The sequence below is a fragment of the Bufo gargarizans genome, chromosome 2 (assembly GCF_014858855.1).
Source record: "Bufo gargarizans isolate SCDJY-AF-19 chromosome 2, ASM1485885v1, whole genome shotgun sequence".
Taxonomy (NCBI): Eukaryota; Metazoa; Chordata; class Amphibia; order Anura; family Bufonidae; genus Bufo; species Bufo gargarizans.
Genome location: NC_058081.1, coordinates 53,431,924 through 53,456,113, shown reverse-complemented (window position 1 = coordinate 53,456,113; position 24,190 = coordinate 53,431,924). Strand labels below are relative to the sequence as shown.

General features: G+C 42.3%; 1 protein-coding gene across 2 annotated transcripts in view; it reads left to right on the top strand.

Annotated features, from left to right (window-relative positions):
* EBF2 (EBF transcription factor 2) overlaps positions 1 to 24,190 on the top strand; it is a 129,254-nt gene that overhangs the window by 14,823 nt on the left and 90,241 nt on the right. For both annotated transcript variants that reach the window (XM_044282908.1, XM_044282907.1), the window contains exons 4-6: positions 306 to 361; positions 4,785 to 4,858; positions 12,933 to 13,001. In XM_044282908.1, coding sequence (XP_044138843.1) covers positions 306 to 361; positions 4,785 to 4,858; positions 12,933 to 13,001 — 199 coding nt within the window. The remainder of the gene's footprint in view (positions 1 to 305; positions 362 to 4,784; positions 4,859 to 12,932; positions 13,002 to 24,190) is intronic.

Below are 24,190 nucleotides of genomic sequence, written 5' to 3'. Positions count from 1 at the left end.
CCCCCCTCTCCACCCAAGCCAGGCTCGTAATTTTAGACCTGTCGTGAGCGGGGAAACATTGCAGCAACTAAACCTGGAATACGCATAATATAGACATATTTCAATATAATAAATGACCCCCCAAGTGTCTAATTAGACCACACCTGTAATTATTTGCATATCTGCCTGAGACGTAAACGCATGCAGATTTTTACAGCAATTCGGCATTTCTAACTGGGCGCATTATGATTTTCTCTGTGTGAGTACATATATAGTTATTGTCTGCTATTTTATTTGCCTTCTCATGCCTTATTTTGTCTTTTAAGGTGTCCGAACGGAACAAGACCTATTTGTGAGGCTAATTGATTCAGTGACAAAACAGGTAGGTTCCATTGGGCACTGTTCTAAAGTGGCTAGTGTCTGGATTATCTTTTGTCTTCCCAAAGGAGTCTCTAAAATGGGTTCTCCTCTTCATAGAAGGGTCCCGTGAGAATAGCTAGTGTGTCCTTCCTCACAGATCAGCTTTAAAGCTACACCTTTGGGATAATTTTTTATTATTCAATTGTACTCATTTTGAGCTAAAGATCATTTTTTCAATTTGTCTTTACTAAAAAATATGGAGACCTTTTTCTGTACAGAGCTGAGATGCTCTAGTAGCAGCCTCTGGATTTTTTGTCTTTTCGGTCAGTTGGGGAGCTGACAGGCTCCTTATCTCTTCTCTCTGACCTTATAAACGCTCATTTTAGCTCATTTCTTATCTTACTGTTATGACCTCTAGTTTAGAGATAAGGGTTATTAGATGACGAAAATCACTGTGATGCACCACAATGATATGCAACTGCCAACACTGGCTAATCCCTCAGGCAGATGTTAAGAACTAAGACTTTAGCCAATGTATTCCTATCAGGAACACATCGGAGCTCTTTTGCACCACCGTCAAGGTATCTCAGTTTGGCATGGGTACCTACCACTAGACTACCTATGGTGTGTGAACATGGTCTAAGAGGTGCTAAGATACAATCTACAGCCAAGCTCCTACATACCTCCACAGTGAGATCACTCATGTAGTGGGAGAGCTGATAAGGCTGTAAGCCCCACCTATAACAGGCCATGTGACACAGGCCACCAGGTGCAACATAATGCTACCAGCAGTACGCAATGGCACATTCTAAACATAACAAGAAAAATAACTGAAATAAAGTGGCCTAAATGGGAGGAAATGCTCAAAAAACCAAAAAACTTTTCTTGATATGTTTAGAATGTGCCATTGCGTACTGCTGGTTCACAGACCATGTTCACACAGCGTAGGCAGTCTAGTGGTAGGACCCATGCCACACTGAGATACCTTGACGGGGTGCGCAGGGCTACGTTTTTTTCCTGACTTGAATACATTGGCTAAAGTCTCAGTTCTTAACATCAGCCTGAGGGATTAGCCAGTGTTGTCAGTTGCATATCATTGTGGTGCACCTTTTGTCGTGAATTATGTATTTTTATATTTGTATCCACACATTATCCCATCTTGTAGTGCATGTGGTCCGCTGCCGACATCCTCCATTGTGTGCATTTTTGCTGGGGATTGCCGTTAGCAACGGATCACATGCGGAGAAATGTCTCCCCCGGTTATAAACACACCACAGTGTTTGGGGTTTTTGAACATTTCCTCCCATTTAGGCCACTTTATTTCAGTTTTTTTTTTATTAGATGACGACAAAAAGTCACACAGTTAGAAAAAAAGTTAACCCTTTGTGACAGAACGACTCAATATTTTTTAATAAAGGTCAGTTGAAAATGTGATTTTTTTTTTTTGCCAAAAATGAGTAAAATGCAATCATAAACAAAAATTACCTCAGAAGGTGTACATAGTTTTTAATCTGTGGGAAAGTAAGTGTTCCATTTCCCTTCAGCGCCACCACAGGGGAAATTAAGTATTACAGTGCCTTGCAAAAGTATTCACCCCCCTTGACTTTTTCCGTATTTTGGTACATTACAGTCTTAAGTTCAATGTTTTGTTAATCTGAATTTTATGTGATGGATCAGAACACAATAGTCTAAGTTGGTGAAGTGAAATGAGAAAAATATATAAATAAAACTATTGTTTAGAAATAGAAAACAGAAAATTGCCATGTGCGTATGTATTCACCCCCTTTGTGAGGAAGCCCATAAAAAGCTCTGGTGCAACCAGTTACCTTCAGAAGTCACATAATTAGTGAAATGATGTCCACCTGTGTGCAATCTAAGGGAGCATTCACACGAACGTGTTTTTCTTCTGCATCCGTTCCGCAATTTTGGCGGACAATGCACGGACCCATTCATTTCTATGGGTCCGCGAAAATTTCGGAATGCCTTTTATTCTCATCCGTGTGCTGTCCGTTCCGTGTGTCCGTTCCTTTTATTTTAGAACATGTCCTATACTTGGCCGCAAATCGCGGTCCGGGGCCCCATAGAAAGTCATTGGGTCCGTGAAAAACTGATAGCACACGGAAATGCATCCGTATGTCATCCGTTTTTTGCGGACCCCTGGACTGAAAACATTCTAGGAAACCCCATTTCATGCCAACTTCCGTGCTCATGGAGCGTCCCCATCACCATGGGAACGCCTCCATACTAGAATGTACTGTCGGATTTGAGAATTACGTTGAAATCGCAATGCGATTAATATAACTTAAAGTTGAAATCGCAATGCGATTACTTCAAGTTATATTAATCGCATTGCGATTTTAACTTAGCACTGCTATATTCCATATTCGTGTTAATTCTAGCAAGCTGACCCATTAGAAACACAGCTCTAAGTTGAAATCGCAATGCGATTAATATAACGTTAAAGTAATCGCATTGCGATTTCAACTTAGACCTGGTTTACTATGGTTGGCTTGGTAGAATTAGCGATGATGAGGAATGGACATTTAATTTTAACCCTTCCGTTTTTTTTTCGGACCGTTAAAAAACGGATGACACACGTAAGCACCACGTCCCTATTATACGGACTTACGGAACTGAAACGGAAACATAACTAAAGACATACGGAACACACGGATCTGTGATTTACGGGCCGCAAAACCAACACGGTCGTGTGAATGCTCCCTAAGGGTCACATGATCTGTCATTACATATACACACCTCTTTTGAAAGGCCCCAGAGGCTGCAACACCTAAGCAAGAGGCATCACTAACCAAACACTGCCATGAAGACCAAGGAACTCTCCAAACAAGTAAGGGACAATGTTGTTGAGAAGTACAAGTCAGGGTTAGGGTATACAAAAATATCCAAATCATTGATGATCCCTAGGAGCACCATCAAATCTATCATAACCAAATGGAAAGAACATGGCACAACATCAAACCTGCCAAGAGACGGCCGCCCACAAAAACGTCAAGGAGGGCATTAATCGGAGAGGCAGCACAGAGACCTAAGGTAACCCTGGAGCAGCTGCAGAGTTCCACAGCAGAGACTGGAATATCTGTACATAGGACGACAATAAGCCGGACGCTCCATAGAGTTGGACTTTATGGCAGAGTGGCCAGAAGAAAGCCATTACTTTCAGCTAAAACCAAAAAGGCACGTTGTGAGTTTGCGAAAAGGCGTGTGGGAGACTCCCAAAATGTATGGAGGAAGGTGCTCTGGTCTGATGAGACTAAAATGGAACTTTTCGGCCATCAAAGAAAACGCTATGTCTGGCGCAAACCCAACACATCACAACACCAAAATAACACCATCCCCACAGTGAAACATGGTGGTGGCAGCATCATGCTGTGGGGACTGGGAAACTGGTCAGAGTTGAGGGAAAGATGGACGGTGCTAAATACAGGGATATTCTTGAGCAAAACCTGTACCACTCTGTGCGTGATCTGAGGCTAGGACGGAGGTTCACCTTCCAGCAGGACAATGACCCCAAACACACGGCTAAAGCAACACCTGAGTGGTTGAAGGGGAAACATGTAAATGTGTTGGAATGGCCGAGTCAAAACCCAGATCTCAATCCAATAGAAAATCTGTGGTCAGACTTAAAGATTGCTGTTCACAAGCGCAAACATCCAACTTGAAGGAGCAAGGAGAAATGGGCAAAAATCCCAGAGGTAAGATGTGGCGAGCTCAAAGAGACTTATCCAAAGCGACTTGGAGCTGTGATTGCCACAAAAGGTGGCTCTACAAAGTATTGACTTTAGGGGGGTGAATACATTTACTTTTTCTCTGGTATTTTGTCCTATTTGTTGTTTGCTTCACAATTAAAAAAAAAAAACATCTTCAAAGTTGTCGGCATGTTCTGTAAATTAAATGATGCAAATCCTTAAACAATCCATGTTAATTCCAGGTTGTGAGGCACCAAAACACAAAAAAAGTCAAGGGGGGTGAATAGTTTTGCAAGGCACTGTACACAATGTCCATTCACATTAATGGGTAGTCAATGTGATACAGGACAAGACGGGTCCTCCAGAGTGAAAGATGATTATTGTAACTTCTCTGACCAAAAGATGAGGATCCAGAACAGAAGGCTCGCTCTATTAATTCCCTATCATAGTATATGAAAATGGGTTTCCTAAACTGGACAACCCCTTTAGGTATCTGCTTGGGTCCTGTAGATATAGCTGGCATGATGGTGGAGTTGGCTTAAACCATCCTAAATAATAACTATAATGGGCACCTTCCGTTCATAGATCATATGGTCTCATGGGCACAATATAAAGATTTTATAATATCAGTAGGGTATGATTATAACTGGGCGGATAGACTATAGTTCTGTCTAGTATTGCGTGACGTTTGGGTGGTAGTTAATGTGTAACCCTATACCTATCCTAAATTTCTTGCAGCCTATAGCATACGAAGGACAAAATAAGAATCCAGAGATGTGCCGGGTTCTACTCACTCATGAGGTCATGTGCAGGTAAGGTTCACCCTACCTTGGACATTTTTCCATGTTGAAGCTTTGTATAGGGCTCCACAAAGATTATCTGGTAAAGATAATGTTGGCATCTATGCCTCGGGTGTGTTCCATCCTGACTGCTCTACTGGTGATGACCCTTGGCTCTGTTCCCAACTTTGCTACCAATTCATCTGCAACCTGAGCATGTTCCTTCAGCAAAGACAGTACCTCCTTGTGGCACCTCCTTAGTCCCCCCACCCCCCACCGTAGTCTTGATAGTGACAAATGGAATAAAGTATCCTTATAAAACCTGTGGGTTGGCCCAGTATACTGCCAACCAGTTCATTTGGAATTGGTAATATCAGTGATGGATTAGGAATGACAATGACACAAAGAAGTCACTGGATTCTAATCAATTGGTGGTTTCCATTTTCATCAATTATTAACGTGGCCTAAATAGTCATCTCCACAGAGTTAGGTGGCACTCCATATATACATTAATAACGTATATGGACACAGCTTAGACCTCCTGTACAGATTTTCTGCTGCCTGTAGGCAGTGAGCGAGCTCTACTCATACTCATTAAAGATTCTGTAATGCAAAAGTGGAAGAAAAAACGGAACAGATGAAAGGGTCTCCTACTTAGGTTGGCCATATGTTCTTCTTCTCCCAGGACGCTACCTGTTTATCTCACTCTAACACTTTAACTTTGAATTCTAATTTTCCTATAATTTAGACTTCTGAGTGAACTAGATTACCACAATCAGGCAGATTGGGAGTCTGTAACCCTTTCATTTCCGCTACAAATTATCCACCAGCCGTGTCCGGGAAAGCTTGTCGGATTTACAGAAGCAAACTCTGGATGGATAAATAGGAATATAGAGAGATAAAAATTAGATAATGGATTGATAGATGGACAGATAGATATAAGAAAGAAAGATAGATAGATAGATAGATAGATAGATAGTGGATCAACAGATAATGAGCTATACAGATGATAGATAATTGATAGGTAAACAGATAAATGGATGGATAAATAGATAATAAGCTAAATCGATAGATAGATAGGAGAAGGAAAACTAGGTAACAGATAAACAGATAGATAATAGATAGATAGATAGATAGATAGATAGATAGATAATAGATAGATAGATAGATAATAGATAGATAGATAGATAGATAATAGATAGATAATAGATAGATAATAGATAGATAGATAGATAATAGATAGAAAGATAGATAGATAGATATGAGATAGATAGATAGATAGATAATAGATAGATAATAGACAGATAGATAGATAGATAGATAGATAGATAGATAGATAATAGATAGATAATAGATAGATAATAGATAGATAATAGATAGAAAGATAGATAGATAGATATGAGATAGATAGATAGATAGATAATAGATAGATAATAGATAGATAGATAATAGACAGATAGATAGATAGATAGATAGATAGATAGATAATAGATAGATAATAGATAGATAGATAGATAATAGATAGAAAGATAGATAGATAGATAGATAGATAATAGATAGATAATAGATAGATAGATAATAGATAGAAAGATAGATAGATAGATATGAGATAGAATGTGAAAACGAAGGGGAGCAGTGACAGTATTAAAACTTAACTTTTACTAAATGCATTCCCCCAATTGGGGAATAAGAAACCCCTTACAAACACAAATAACAAGAAGACAGACAAGACCCCTATAGAGGGGGTTTATACGACGGTATCGTGCAACATAGGTGGTGCTGCACACCAAAATAGGTCTCGTCCCCTCCCAAAAAGCCTGTGGAGGTTATCACACAGACCTGTGGTGGAGAGACCGAGTAATCCCTATTGTCTGCCTCCAATGATGGAAACAGACACAATAAAATGGAAAATTCTTACCAATTTATTTTGGGTCTCGCTTAGCGACCACATATAAGTGGGTTAAGGCAGGAGGAGGTCACTTGTGGCAGGTAGGTCCTTCATCCGGTATTCAAGGTAAACGGAGAAGGGCGTCAGGGATATCCAATTGGTCCAGTATCAGAGTGGTATCAGGAAAGAGACTCACCCTAGTACCTCCCTGCTTGGCCTGACCTAGCCCTAGTGACCTAACACGGGGTCCGTGCCCCGCAAGGGGTGGCCCCGTCCGGAACCTTACCCTGGTAAACAAGCCCTAGGTGACCCTAACGACGGGTGACTAGGGGAAAGGTTGTTTGACTCAAGGCAGGTAAAAACGTAAGTATAAATGAGTTGTAAATATCATAAATATGTAAGGATACTGGAGACTGGGACGCACATATATAACTGCACGTATCCAATGATATGTCAACGTGTCATGGGGACACGTTGACATATCATTGGATACGTGCAGTTATATATGTGCGTCCCAGTCTCCAGTATCCTTACATATTTATGATATTTACAACTCATTTATACTTACGTTTTTACCTGCCTTGAGTCAAACAACCTTTCCCCTAGTCACCCGTCGTTAGGGTCACCTAGGGCTTGTTTACCAGGGTAAGGTTCCGGACGGGGCCACCCCTTGCGGGGCACGGACCATGTGTTAGGTCACTAGGGCTAGGTCAGGCCAAGCAGGGAGGTACTAGGGTGAGTCTCTTTCCTGATACCACTCTGATACCGGACCAATTGGATATCCCTGACGCCCTTCTCCGTTTACCTTGAATACCGGATGAAGGACCTACCTGCCACAAGTGACCTCCTCCTGCCTTAACCCACTTATATGTGGTCGCTAAGCGAGACCCAAAATAAATTGGTAAGAATTTTCCATTTTATTGTGTCTGTTTCCATCATTGGAGGCAGACAATAGGGATTACTCGGTCTCTCCACCACAGGTCTGTGTGATAACCTCCACAGGCTTTTTGGGAGGGGACGAGACCTATTTTGGTGTGCAGCACCACCTATGTTGCACGATACCGTCGTATAAACCCCCTCTATAGGGGTCTTGTCTGTCTTCTTGTTATTTGTGTTTGTAAGGGGTTTCTTATTCCCCAATTGGGGGAATGCATTTAGTAAAAGTTAAGTTTTAATACTGTCACTGCTCCCCTTCGTTTTCACATTCTATTACCTCTCTGAGCAGTACCCAGGAGATCTGCCCCCGCAGTTAAATATCCTGGTAGGACATTCTATTCTTTAGATATGAGATAGATAGATAGATAGATAGATAGATAGATAATAGACAGATAGATAATAGATAGAAAATAGATAGATAGATAGATAATAGATAGATAATAGATAGATAGATAGATAGATAGATAGATAGATAGATAATAGATATGATCCCTTTGGGGTGTTGATCCATACATGTCTATTGGATATATTCCAGAGATTTGAAATTATCATACATTTATATATATATCTCTTTGAGTGGAAGTTTCTTCTCTCCATCTTCAGGTCACTTTACTCTCCGCTTGTAGATAGATGTCATTTACCGGTTCCCTCTTAGGACAGACACCGCTACATTAATAAGCTCTCTATTTATACACTTTGCCGCCATCTTTTCTAGTCCTGACTCCTTACTGATTCAGTCCAGGAACAAAAGGCTAATTAGTTACTGCACCCAATTAGTGACTTGTGTCTCTTCAGATCGGAGAATTGTCACCATTTTATCAGGAACTCTAAAAATGCAAAAATTACAACAAAGTTCTGACCCTGGAGACCGAAGGCAGAGAATGGCGTCATTAACCCAGTATATGCTGTCCTATAATAGCTAAATGGGGCACAGAGGTGGCCCTTTGTCACATAAGGCGACACTAGTAATCAGGGGTGTCATAAGTCACCAGGGGCCCACAACAAGAAATGTAGTGGGTGACACACAACCATGGCCGCATTCAGCTGTAATATAGCAGAACACAAAAAGCAAAATATTACTTTGCTCTTCCTTATGCACAGGAATAATACACACAGTGATGTCACAGTACAGAGATAAACACAATGATGTCACAGTACAGGGATAATAAACACAGTGATGTCACAGTACAGGGATAATAAACACAGTGATGTCACAGTACAGGGATAATAAACACAGTGATGTCACAGTACAGAGATAATAAACACAGTGATGTCACAGTACAGGGATAATAAACACAGTGATGTCACAGTACAGGGATAATACACACAGTGATGTCACAGTACAGGGATAATAAACACAGTGATGTCACAGTACAGGGATAATACACACAGTGATGTCACAGTACAGGGATAATAAACACAGTGATGTCACAGTACAGGAGATAATAAAACACAGTGATGTCACAGTACAGGGATAATAAACACAGTGATGTCACAGTACAGGGATAATAAACACAGTGATGTCACAGTACAGGGATAATAAACACAGTGATGTCACAGTACAGAGATAATAAACACAGTGATGTCACAGTACAGGGATAATAAACACAGTGATGTCACAGTACAGAGATAATAAACACAGTGATGTCACAGTACAGGGATAATAAACACAGTGATGTCACAGTACAGAGATAATAAACACAGTGATGTCACAGTACAGAGATAATAAACACAGTGATGTCCTACAAGTACACAGAGATAATAAACACAGTGATGTCACAGTACAGGGATAATAAACACAGTGATGTCACAGTACAGGGATAATAAACACAGTGATGTCACAGTACAGGGATAATAAACACAGTGATGTCACAGTACAGGGATAATAAACACAGTGATGTCACAGTACAGGGATAATAAACACAGTGATGTCACAGTACAGAGATAATAAACACAGTGATGTCACAGTACAGGGATAATAAACACAGTGATGTCACAGTACAGGGATAATAAACACAGTGATGTCACAGTACAGAGATAATAAACACCAGTGATGTCACGTACAGAGATCCTAAACACAGTGATGTCCCAGTACAGAGCTAATAACACAGTGATGTCAACAGTACAGGGATCATAAACACAGTGATGTCACAGTACGAGATAATACACACAGTGATGTCACAGTACAGGGAATAAACACAGTGATGTCACAGTACAGAGATAATAAACACACAGTGATGTCACCAGTCCAGAGAATAACACAATTGATGTCACAGTACAGGATAATAAACACAGTGATGTCACAGTACAGAGATAATAAACACAGTGATGTCACAGTACAGGGATATAAACACAGTGATGTCACAGTACAGAGGATAATAAACACAGTGATGTCACCGTACAGAGGATAAAACACAGTGATGTCACAGTACAGGGATAATAAACACAGTGATGTCACGTACAGGGATAATAAAACACAGTGATGTCACAGTACAGGGATAATAAACACAGTGATGTCACAGTACAGAGATAATAAACACAGTGATGTCACAGTACAGAGATAAAACACAGTGATGTCACAGTACAGGATAATAAACACAGTGATGTCACAGTACAGGATAATAAACACAGTGATGTCACAGTACAGGGATAATAAACACAGTGATGTCACAGTACAGAGATAATAAACACAGTGATGTCACAGTACAGGGATAATAAACACAGTGATGTCACAGTACAGAGATAATAAGCACAGTGATGTCACAGTACAGGGATAATAAACACAGTGATGTCACAGTACAGGGATAATAAACACAGTGATGTCACAGTACAGAGATAATAAACACAGTGATGTCACAGTACAGAGATAATAAACACAGTGATGTCATATCACAGAGATGACATGAAAAGTGCAGCTTATAGAAGGGATGATGTACACATCAGGGGCAACCATGGGGCTTCATAGTGAAACTTGGGATGTTGCCACATTTGATCTTTCCATCATCCATGCTCATCACTAACTGACCATAAGTCTTAGTGGAAAGGGCCCCCTTAGTTGTTGGACCCCATAGCAGCTGTTCCCCTGGTGTTTATGCCCATGCCAGTAATATAAATGGCACTTGTTAGATGGGGACCTGCTTCAGATTTTGTGAAGTTAACCCTCTCTGTGTCCAGCTTCTTTTGCACAGTAGGTCATACTTGGACCCAGTTTGGAAGCTGATTATTGCACCGGGTCACCCATCAGGCTTGGCGGAGCTTCTCTGCCCCATGTCTTTGGGCTGCACACCACAATGGCGCAGTAACAATGCATTAAGGGCATTGTGATGTGTGGCAGACTGATGGGGGCTATGTCAGACCTACAGCTGCTTCAGAAGAGAGACATTGACAGCCTGCAATCCTCCCAGCTGGGGCTCAGCCCTGGGCCTGGGCGGCTGCTGGTCACCATGTCCTGCTCAGACAGATGGTGGGAATTTACACACTTTTGTTATGCAATCAGCAGGAGCAGAATGTAACACAAAGGATGATGGGGATCCAAGTGCGTGTGCAGAGCAATGTGTGGTGCAGAGACGAGTGTGTCTGCTGGCTAGCACTGCTATGTCCTTACATTCTTCATAGGCAATGCACGGTGCCCATTGTGCGACTATATCAGAAATTTTTTCGGGGTTATAGTTGTTTTCACCACTGAGAAGACATATCTTCCTTCATCTTCTACTAGTTTATGATGGTCCTGGACGGAGGGCATATTACTTCTTATATCGGGTTCATGAACATCATATCTAATACAATCTATCTATCTCTGTGTGTCTACGCGTCCATCCATCTCTCTATAAATCTTTTTATCTAATTATCTATCTATCTGTGTATCTATGAATGTATGTATGGATATATCTATCTATATGTGTTTGACCCAATGACTATGCAGTTAGGGTATGATATGTAATACTCCAGTACTGAATATAACTTCAGCTTGTTCTTGTATCTGCGCCGTCCTCTACTGCAGGGTGGTATTGGAGGCCCTTCATCTACTGCAGGGTAGTACTAATAGCCCGTCATCTACTGCAGGGTGGTATTGGGTGTCCGTCATCTACTGCAGCGTAGTACTAGTAGCCCGTCATCTACTGCAGGGTGGTATTGGGGGCCCGTCATCTACTGCAGGGTAGTGCTAGTAGCCCGTCATCTACTGCAGCGTAGTACTAGTAGCCCGTCATCTACTGCAGGGTGGTATTGGAGGCCCGTCATCTACTACAGGGTAGTACTGGGGACCCGTTATCTACTACAGGGTTGTATTGGTGGCCCGTCATCTACTGCAGGGTGGTAATGGAGGCCCGTCATCTACTGCAGGGTAGTACTAGTAGCCCGTCATCTACTGCAGGGTGGTATTAGGGGCCCGTCATCTACTGCAGGGTAGTACTAGTAGCCCGTCATCTACTGCAGGGTGGTATTGGGGGCCTGTCATCTACTGCAGGGTAGTACTAGGGGCCCATTATCTACTACAGGGTGGTATTGGGGGTCCATCATCTACTGCAGGGTTGTATTGGGGGCCCGTCATCTACTGCAGGGTGGTAATGGGGGCCCGTCATCTACTGCAGGGTGGCATTGTGGGCCCGTCATCTACTGCAGGGTGACATTGGGGGCCCATCATCTACTGCAGGGTAGTACTAGTAGCCCGTCATCTACTGCAGGGTGGTATTGGGGGCCCGCCATCTACTGCAGGGTAGTACTAGTAGCCCGTCATCTAGTGCAGGGTGGTATTGGGGGCCCGCCATCTACTGCAGGGTATTACTGGGGGCCTGTCATCTACTGCAGGGTGGTATTGTGGGCCCGTTATCTACTGCAGGGTGGCATTGTGGGCCCGTCATCTACTGCAGGGTGACATTGGGGGCCCATCATCTACTGCAGGGTAGTACTAGTAGCCCGTCATCTACTGCAGGGTGGTATTGGGGGCCTGCCATCTACTGCAGGGTATTACTGGAGGCCTGTCATCTACTGCAGGGTGGTATTGTGGGCCCGTCATCTACTGCAGGGTGGTATTGTGGGCCCGTCATCTACTGCAGGGTGGTAATGGGGGCCCAACATCTACTGAAGGGTGGCATTGGGGGCCCGTCATCTACTGCAGGGTGGTAATGGGGGCCCAACATCTACTGAAGGGTGGCATTGGGGGACTGTCATCTACTGCAGGGTGGAATTGGGAGCCGTTATTTACTGCAGGGTGGTATTGGGGGCCCGCTCTTGATCTGCTGTAGGTTGTTCTTTATCTGACCCATCTTTCTTTCTGCGTTTCAGTCGCTGTTGTGAGAAGAAAAGCTGCGGTAACCGGAATGAGACCCCATCTGACCCCGTCATCATTGACAGGTAGGACATCTGGGCTGACATGGCGGTCTGATCATGTACCTGGTTATCAGAGCGGAGGATCTGTGGTGACATGTGGACATGCGGTATTATAATGCTGCCTGCTGGGCTTGCCCATGCAATCTGCTGCTCTGGGCCTGCATTGTTGATGGTGTAGCAGGCTGACTGTAAGGCCGCTGTGCTGCATTGTGGTTGTTGTAGGGTGTGTCCTCCAAGTAACAGAGTGTCTCCTCCGCCTTGATAAATATTCTGTGCTCTTCTGTTGTCCTGTGAGACCTTTTGCTGCCCACAGCTTTCTGTACATTCCTAGGACCATCTGCTTCTCTCATCTGCAAAACCCATTGCTTCAGCGGATATGCACACCAGCACGCGATAGGCACATTAAGCGCGCACACACTGGAATGTAACATGCCACAATCCTGGGGTATCTGGTGAATTTGGTAGTGTCCATAAAGGCTAGGTCTGCAACAACAACTTGTTATATTCTTTGAAATCATTAAAAAAAAAATGAAACAACATTGCAATAAGTTTAAATTAAAAATGTCAGCTCCCATGCAGACCTATGTGTCTCCATGGTAACAGACAACAAACAAACCCTGTGTAGTCTGATCCTGAAGTCTTTTTCCCTTCTATCTGTCCTCTATTTCTGGGTAACCTACCAAAATAAATGGAAAAAAACTGAAGAAAGTAAGAAATTGCAAAACTGCAGGATCAGACTACATAGAATTTGTTTGTTGTCTGTTACCACGGAGATGTATTGTTTATATAACAATATGGAAACATTGTTTCATTCTAGATTTATAGGGATAATCCAAAAACTGGAGCCTTGAAGATCAGCACTAAAATGTGATTTTGTCAACCATGGCTCACATTTCATAAACACTTGTTTTCTGTACAGGTGTGCCCGCCGCATCTTTTGTGGCCCCATTGAGATGAAAGGGTCCGCACTTTTGCGGAACAGATGCTGACCCATTCATACGGTTGTCTGAAGGGGCCTTATAGGGAGAGATTAGTAAAGCAAAATTCAGTATTTTTTTAGGAAACAGCGCCACTCTTGTCTGTAGGCTATGCCTGGTATTGCACTTGGGTTAAGCTGCAATACTAAATGCTACACATGAGCAAGATGTGTTCTGATTGGGTGCCCCCTCTTCTATTAGGGGGACGTAATCACCAGGCACAAATCCAGATACACGGCACAGAAGACACACATAGGAGCCGTGTTTATGCAGTACACGGATGGAGCCATGCTGATTACCATACATTAGTATGGCCCAGGCTCCATCATGCCTCTTCACATGGGATGTGTGTGTGCTCGGAGTATAGATAATATGCTCCCTTGTTACTCCATGTTCCTTGCCGGTAATTACAGCCTAAGAATCGGATGTGAATTTTGCTTTACTATAGGCTTCCAGTCTCATGCGTGTTATCGCTCGGAGCTATTACTATGTAGACCAAACCCCCTCCCTTGCTGTACACTGGGCTTCTAGATTCCCTAGACGGCTAGTGAGTCTGTGCTAGCAAGCTGCCTCGTCTCTGCTTGGGATTTGTGCTATTCTGCCAAGGGCGTCCCAATGTGGCTGGTGTGGATGCCAGCATTCACAGCCCTCGCTTATCACCTACACGCTCTTCCGATGGCGAATTAAAAAATGAAATAGAATTATAATACATAGAAATAAATCCATACTCCAGAAATGATGAATATAGTCACTCCAGAACTATATGTGTCTGCCATGTTCATTGCCACCGGACGTTATTCTGTGTGATGGCTAACAGCCGTAGCCGTAAGAAGTGCAATCGTATTGTAATCACCTTATGTAGGACAGCAAGCAGAGATCTTGAAAACTATGAGGAATCAAGCCTCTAAACTGTATTAAGCAATAGAATTGCTAAAAGTTAGAGAGGAGCGAATTGATTCTAAAATTTGGAAATTCAACCCAAATTTTTCACAAAGTTCTGATTCTACCGAGCCCGAATTTTGTGTCATTCGATTTGGGAGAATAAAGGAGAGAGAAAGAGAAACAGAAAGACAGAAGAGAGACAGAGAGATAGAAAGAGAGACAGAAAGAGAGACAGAGAGATAGAAATAGAGACAGAAAGAGAGACAGAGAGATAGATAGAAAGAGAGACATAAAGAGAGACAGAGAGATAGAAAGAGAGACAGAAAGAGAGAGAGAGAGAGACAAAGAGATAGAAAGAGATAAAGAGAGACAGAGAGGTAGAAAAAGAGACAGAGAGATAGAAAGAGAGACAGAGATAGAAAGAGAGAGAGATAGAAAGAGAGACAGATAGGAAGAGAGACAGAGAGATAGAAAGAGAGACAGAAAGAGAGACAGAGAGATAGAAATAGAGACAGAAAGAGAGACAGAGAGATAGAAATAGAGACAGAAAGAGAGACAGAGAGATAGATAGAAAGAGAGACATAAAGAGAGACAGAGAGATAGAAAGAGAGACAGAAAGAGAGAGAGAGACAAAGAGATAGAAAGAGATAAAGAGAGACAGAGAGGTAGAAAAAGAGACAGAGAGATAGAAAGAGAGACAGAGATAGAGAGAGAGAGATAGAAAGAGAGACAGATAGGAAGAGAGACAGAGAGAGAGAAAGAGAGACCGAGAAAAAGAGAGACAGAGATAGAAAGAGAGTCAGTGAGGTAGAGAGACAGAGAGGTAGAAAGAGAGATAGAAAGAGACAAAGATAGAAAGAGAGACAGTGAGATAGAAAGTGAGACAGAGAGATAGAAAATAGATAGAAAGAGAGATAGAAAGAGACAGACATAGAAAGAGAGACAGAGAGATAGAAAGAGACAGACATAGAAAGAGAGACAGAGAAATAGAAAGAGAGACAGAGAGATAGAAAGAGACAGAGAAATAGAAAGAGAGACACAGAGATAGAGAGACTTTTTCAGCACATTTTGAATAAATCTGACTTGAATCAAATGTGACGGATAATTTGGGTGAGTTAGAAATCCACTCATTTCTACTGAGAGTTGAATATCCCTTTAAGGGCTCATGCACACAAACATGTGTGAAAGAAATCGGGCAGGCTGATATGGCAGAGGACCCGCTGCCCGAGTTCTCTGGTTACAACATAGTCAGATAGTGCCAAGTGCCCACCGGACCCAATGACTATAATGAGATGTGGGGGGATTGCTGACATCCCAGTATAGTCACTGGGTCTGGTGGGCACACAGCACTATCTGGCTATGCCGGATCCAGAGGATGCGTGAAACTAGCTTCATTCAGTCATTCCTATGGACTATGTCACAACAGTCCTCAACTAGCCCCAGCCGAATGTCATGTTCTATGAGTCCATTAGATTGTAAGCTCTCATGGCCCTTTAAATTTCTTGTCTGTGTCTATTGATGGATGTGGAAACCAGTTATAGTGGTATGTGGGAGGCCTGGTGGCAGAAGAATAGAGTGGTGGCCTCTACATGATGAACTGGTCGATGTATTGCGGCATATGACATTTCTGCCAATAACAAGTCTATAGGCTCCACTTAAAGGGCCTTTTACATGGACCGATGCATACTGCATGGGGGATGAATGATCGCTAATAGAATTGTTTATCCCCCATACAGTTTGCATATTGTCGGCTGCACTTCACTTGTCCGCTCGGTGATTAGTGGGGCGTTTAGACGGCCCAGTGATGGCCAAACCATAACATCTGTACAAATGCTTGTTCCTAATCCCCAGCCCATGTAAACGGGTATGGTATACTGGTCATAGAGTCCATACTATGTCCCAATTAGACCTGGAATGCAGTGTCTCCATATGTACTATGCTTTGTGCACTAGAAAAGGTTGGGGTGTTATGTAATTTTGATTCCTGATGGTCTGTGCTCCAGAGTCCAAGGAATGATATGCCCATACTTCAGTCTTTCCCTCCAGTCTTTAGGTCTCACTCTCGTACCCTCAGTTGGGTTCTGTATATTGCACTGGGCTCATCTGCATGAAGCCTTAGTCCTAGAGGTCCCTGGTGGACTGTTTTCTACATTGGTCATGATCTTCATTGCAGTTCTCTTGTTTTTGAGGACTATTGAGGTTCCTGGTGGTGGGGCTGTGACCGGGAGGGCCAGAAATCACGCATTTCGGCACCACATATTTCATTTTTCTCCAGTTGGGTGCGGTATCTGTCTTACTATGAGAAACACTGGAAAGGTTCCTCAAGAACCTTGCTCTGCAGAAAATGGAATGAAACTTTGGAACATGTCTGGTGTTTGCTGCCACATTGTATCGATATGTAACGCTGACATTTCACTCCATGAATCTGTTGTTACTTTGTTTCCATTCTCTGTGAAGTAAGACAATCAGGAGGAACATGTTCCTGAGCTATTTCCACCACTCCCACCACATCTGTAACTGATTGCAGAGGTGAAAGCCTTTAGTACAAGACACTAATAGCTCAGAGGGAGACACCAAGAAAGGGGCCATTATGTGTGTTTTTTTAACAGTCATCCTAATTTACTATCCTTTACTAATGCACTACACGTGCTGCACTGCCTCCAACACACATCTACCCTGAGCAAACAGTAATGCAATGAGTGGAATGTGATGTCCACCAATAAACTGGCACAATCTCAGGGTTATACCTAATATCCAGAGATCTCCTGACTGTAGATGATCAGGACAGGATCACACAGTGCTGGTTATACCTAATATCCAGAGATCTCCTGACTATAGATAATCAGGACAGGATCACACAGTGCTGGTTATATCAAATATTCAGAGATCTCCTGACTGTAGATGATCAGGACAAGATCACACAGAGCTGGTTATACCTAATATCCAGAGATCTCCTGACTGTAGATGATCAGGACAGGATCACACAGTGCTGGTTATATCTAATACCCAGTGATCTCCTGGCTGTAGATAATCAGGACAGGATCACACAGTGCTGGTTATATCAAATATTCAGAGATCTCCTGACTGTAGATGATCAGGACAAGATCACACAGAGCTGGTTATACCTAATATCCAGAGATCTCCTGACTGTAGATGATCAGGACAGGATCACACAGTGCTGGTTATATCTAATATCCAGTGATCTCCTGACTGTAGATGATCAGGACAGGATCACACAGCGCTGGTTATACCTAATATCCAGAGATCTCCTGACTGTAGATGATCAGGACAGGATCACACAGTGCTGGTTATATCTAATATCCAGTGATCTCCTGACTGTAGATGATCAGGACAGGATCACACAGCGCTGGTTATACCTAATATCCAGTGATCTCCTGCCTGTAGATGATCAGGACTGGATCCCTTGGTACCAGGATGGGTACATCTGTATATATAAGTAGAATAACGTGTGTACTTTGTGCTGGGCTTGTTTTATAGCGTCGGCTGCGCAGTAATAACTGCAGATATCAATCACTGGTGCAGTACTGGTACAGCTGTTAATTACCCACTCCAAGCCTATTACACTGGATTAGTCGTGTGAATTATTTCAGTGTTAACCTTTACACGGCCAATAACAAATTATCTGCCATTATCTGTGTTGAGAATAGGCTGTAAATCTTTCCTTTCCTTCTAAGCTGCTCCTTAGAGGAAGAGGCAAGCAATGTGTTCCCTGAGAAACTGGCAGATGCAACTTATTGCTAGAGGGATACGTGGCAAAGATTGCCTCCCCTCCCAAAAAAAAACAAGGAGGTATCTACCAAGAAAGAGCACCATCTCACCAGCGCCACCTATTGGAAGTGGGCCCTAGGAGTCAAGATCCGACTTTCCAACAAGCCTTTGGATTAGACAAGGGAATGTAGCCAGGCCAGATATCCATCTGTAGACAGACGTTTCGGGGAGTGTGGCCCTCATCAGTACGGAGTAGGATTCTGGCTGGCACCGTGCCATTCCTTGGAAGCAGCTCAGACAGGGTGCTGAATGAGTCTCCATGTTATGGAGTACTTCCAGTAAGTCTACATACAGGACTGGTCTCTTTAAATGGGTTATTCCATGAATAATGTAAAAAATTACAATCAGATATCATACAGTACATGAAAATCTCTTTCTAACAAGCTAGAACCAGCCCTGTACCTCACATGGATCCAGAGATCTCCACATTCATTGCTCTGCTAGATGTATATCAATCTGACAGCTCAAGAGGAGTGTCCTGTCTGCTGCAGCTCAGGGGGTTGGCTCTTCCTGCTGCAGCTCAGGGGGTGGGCTCTTCCTGCTGCAGCTCTCTCCCTATCACAGCTCAGGGGCGGTCTCAGCTTTCCCTATCACAGCTCAGGAGGCGTGTCTCAGCTCTCCCTATCACAGCTCAGGAGGCGTGTCTCAGCTCTCCCTATCACAGCTCAGGAGGCAGTTGAAGGATGGAACTGAGCATGTGCGGCCATCTCAGTGAGCAGGTCAAAGAAATAAGAGAAAGAACAAACAGCCGGTGGTGCTGTACAGATACATTTTATTGACTAACTCACTGGCTTTGCTAAATTTCAATTACATGCAATTACAAAAGTATTCAGATCTAGGAGCTGGTTTGAAAATGGTAAAAAAAATAAAAATTATGCAGATTCAGTAACCTGCCAAAGCCGCTCCCATAGAAATGAAGGGTTATAGTGGCGTACAAGACACGGGGCCCCATTACGGTGCTTGGTTTTGTCACCCAGCGCCTAAGGCATAATAGGTGCCAGATTAAAGGTATTCTAGAATATTAAATGATCATTAGAACGTCTTTAGAAACAGTGACACTCTCGGGCTGTGACAGGTATTGCAGCTGATTTCCATTGAATGGGCCTGCAATACAACACTAAGACAGAAGGGGCACTGTTTCTGGGGGCAACAAAGCAGACCCTTTTTTGTATCTCATATGTTGCTCACAGTCCTCCATGTGTATCCTAGGAAAAATATCAGTATATTGAGGAGCTGCTATACATGCAATTGTCTTTTATTTCGGGATAGCTTCCCATGTTATTAATATCACCACCATATAACATTGACGGTAAATCCCAGGAATTAAACTCTCCAGACAAGGTTAATATCTCTGCTGCTGCTTCTTTTAATACCTCTGTTTGCTTAGTAAGCCTCAGCATATGTTACGAGCTGCGGCACGGACGGCTTGGGAATAATTGAGGGTTCAGCGAGCGAGTCTGTAAGTTTATTGGGCAGGCAGGAGAATGCGGCTCGGTGTAATAATAGATCAGGTTCACATTTGATGAGAGCCCATTACTAATGAGGCACAGAGGATCTCCGCTATTACACATCGCTGCACGGTCGCCCCTTGCGCTGTAATAAAACAGCGGAGCACACGCCTCATTAACCCACACCAGTAAACACACACAGTCATCCCATTAACAGTAACACAGTGGTCTGCAATCTGCGGCTCTCCTGCTGTTCTAAAACTACTACTCCAGCATGTCCTTGACCACCAGGGAACCCAGCGCTTTCACACTAGCTGACACATTTAAAGGAGTTCAGGAGACTACAAAAACATGGCTGATTTCCTGTAGAAACAGCGCCACTTGAATCTACGGCTATGTCTGGTTCAGTTACTGTTCAAGTGCGTTGCACCACCAGACTCGGCCACAAGAGTGGCGCTGTTTGTTGAAGACGCAGCAAAGTTTTTGTAACCCTTTAAATGTGTCTTCCAGAAACAGCACCACTCATGGCTATTTCGACTCTGTTAACTTGTATGGAACTAAGCTGTACTACTAAACACGCACAGGAGTGGTGCTGCTTCTGGGGGAAGCCTTGTCAACCTCGGTGACCAGTTTTTTTCATTGCTCTAATACATCTAAAATAAGAAATAAAGCAACTTTACAAATAGTCTTGATGAAAAATGCTCCTACCATTTTGTGTCTACACAGCTCCTGGCAGATCTACATGTCTCCGTGGTTACAGACTACAAACTCTACGTAGTCTGATACTCCAAAGATCTCTTTCATCTGTCCATGTGTTCATAAGGTCAGCAAGAATTAGAAGACACATGTAATGGAGTATGATGCAGGATCAGATTACTTCAGGTTGTTTGTATTCTCCTACTATTTTGTGTCTACAGCTCCTCTGCAGATCTACACGTCTCCATGGTTACAGACTACAAACTCTACGTAGTCTGATTCTCCAAAAATATCTTAATCTGTCCATGTGTTCATTAGGTCAGCAAGAATTAGGAGACAGATGTTATGGAGAGTGATTGCAGGATCAGATTACTCCAGGTTTGTTTGTAGTCTCCTACCATTTTGTGTCTACAGCTCCTGGGCAGATCTACATGTCTCCGTGGTTACAGACTACAAACTCTACGCTAGTCTGATACTACAAAGATCTACTTTCATCTGTCCATGTGTTCATAAGATCAGAAAGAATTAGAAGACACATGTAATGGAGTAGGGTTGCAGGATCAGATTACTTCAGGTTGTTTGTATTCTCCTACTATTTGTGTCTACAGCTCCTCTGAAGATCTCTGTGTCTCCATGGTTACAGACTACAAACTCTACGTAGTCTGACTGTCCAAAAATGTCTTTCATCTGTCCATGTGTTTATAAAATCAGAAAGTATTTGGAGACAGATGTTATGGAGTATGATCGCAGGATCAGAGTACTCCAGGTTTGTTTGTAGTCTCCTACCATTTTGTGTCTACAGCTCCTATGCAGATCTCTGTGTCTCCATGGTTACAGACTACAAACTCTACGTAGTCTGATTATCCAAAAATGTCTTTAATCTGTCTATTTGTTCGTTAGGTCAGCAAGAATTAGGTGACAGATGTACAGTAATGAGGCATAAATGCATGATCAGATTACTCCAGGTCTGTAGGCTCCTACCGTTTTTTTGTCTACAACTCCTATGCATATCTACTTGTCTCCATGATTATAGACTACAAACTCTACGTAGTCTGGTTCTCTAAAAATATCTTTCACATGTTCATAAGGTCAGCAAGAATTAGGAGACATATGTAATGGAGTATGATTGCAGGATCAGAGTACTCCAGGTTGGTTTGTAATCTATAGCCATAGAGAAACATAGGTCTGCTGAGGAGCTGTGTACACAAAATGTTACAACATACAGAATCAAGACTTTGTGTAAAGTTGTTGCATTAGACAAATGATTTCAAAAGTGTACATACCCAAGTGTGATTTATAAGTACCACATGTTATGGTCCTTGAGTTGGGTCGTGGTTTGAGTTGGCCTTGAAACCAATTTGCGTGAAGTTTCATGTGTCCTTCCTTGATTGTTTTCTACCATGTAATTGATAGAAAACATTATTTTCCAGTAGGTAGACAGTATATTTTATTACTTTATCCTGTAAGATGGACTTTGGGTCATTTGTGAGCCCCTGGGAAGGGCCTCTAAGACCTTAGTATATTTCTCTTTCGGGAGGTAGGAGGGTTGAAGGTGTCATCTAGCTATTGAGAAGGTGTCAGAGGTTGATGGAAGGGTGTGGAGCTATGAAGAATCTGAATGTGGTGGTCTTGATGCTGACCTTGTTGACCTGGTTCTTTGTTGCTTGGTCCCAGGAGTGGCAAAAGTGGCGGTTCAGAGAGGTGTTTAACTTGATGTTTATGGTCTGTGTTTCCAAGGATTGTGAGAATCAATGAAATTAATGAAATACCTGGAATATTGTTCAGATCGAGCCTCTGTAGATGACTTTTTTGATCTTGGAAAATTAATTAACGAGCAGTGAAAATGAAATCCAATCATAAGATACATACTCGTCTTTTCTCTGTGTTCTCAGCTACTTAGCATCACCCCAACCAGATAACCAAAGCCGCCTGAAAAATGGTCGAATTCATATTACTGAAAGAGTTTACAAAATGATTACACTTTTTTTCTTTTAGACAATTTGTTTTTGATTACTTTTAACTTATTATTTTTGAACTTTATTTTGCTAAACTTTTCATTAGTTGAAAATGTTCTTAAACAGTCTAATGTAAAAAAAAGTTATAAAAACAAAAAAAGTAAAAAAATCTGTTAAAATTATTTTTCAATTTTTTATTGAAATTATTTTATTTTTTGATTTTTTATTTTTTTACTTTCATCAAAAAGAGATGCATAATTCAGTAAATAAATATTTTATTATTTTAATAAATTATTTGAGAAAATTGCAAAGTACTTTTTTTGGGTACTTTAGGATTTATTTTTTTTAGTCATATATTTCCAAGTTTTTCTGGTATATTTGCGCTTTTTTCTTTCATCTGTGTATAGAATCATCTCAGGGGCCGATTTTTCTTTGAATTCACTAAGACTGAGTATAACACACTAGATAAAATAAGATTTAAAAAAAAATTAAAGTAACAACCTAAAAAAAATGAGTATCTTCTGAGAAAAGCTAAATAACTGGAAAACCTTCATGACAAATACTGCTCCAGTCTTCCTCTACCTACCCCGACCCTCATTCCTGTAATAAAATAATATTAAGATAACAGATATGAAGATGGTATGATATATTTTTGATCAGACAGATCACCTTGATCCCTCCCGATTTATAATGGCTCTCCAAAAATTTCTATGAGAATTATCAGATTCATGTTCCAGTTTTTTAACCCCTAAGTCATTACGTAATCACCTACAGCCCCCACATAAAGGAAACTTCCCCCCAAAACGTGTTCTTGCTCTAGTTCTGAGAATCAGGTGATCTGTTATGACTTCCCCCAAACGCTTGTTTTTGAGAAACATCATATCGTAGAAGTCCTTTCATCCAGCATCTGGCGGGATAAAACTTTTTATAAAAATGGTTTAAGGCTATGTTCACACGTTATAGTGTCCGGCCACCTGCCGGAGTTCACCGTATCCAGCATAGCCGGATACTGCCGTGCACTGCCGTAACCCATTGACGATAATGGGATCCGGCTAGTTTCCAGGATTAGTATCGGGATTCCATAAGCAAAAACTGGAGGTTGCACTAGTTTTTGTCCAGCTGAATCCCATCACTCAGGCCAGAAACCAACCGGATCCCCGCCTGGTCCTATTATAGTCAATAGGGTCTGGCGGTTCACGGCCTGTATCCGACTATTCCAGATATGATGGGCTCCGGCAGGCTGATCCTCTGCCGGATTCTACAACACACATGTGAAAGTAGCCTTACTATAACGATTCCCCTCCGCCGCCATTCTGATCTGATTATTAGGTCCCCACCGATCTCCACTTCTCAATCCAGGAAATGGCTCAGCCAATCAAAGGCTGCATTAGTGACCGCTACAGGCTGTGATTGGCTGAGCAGCCATTTCCTATGTGTCGAGGCAGGACCAGGAAGCAGAGACCAGTA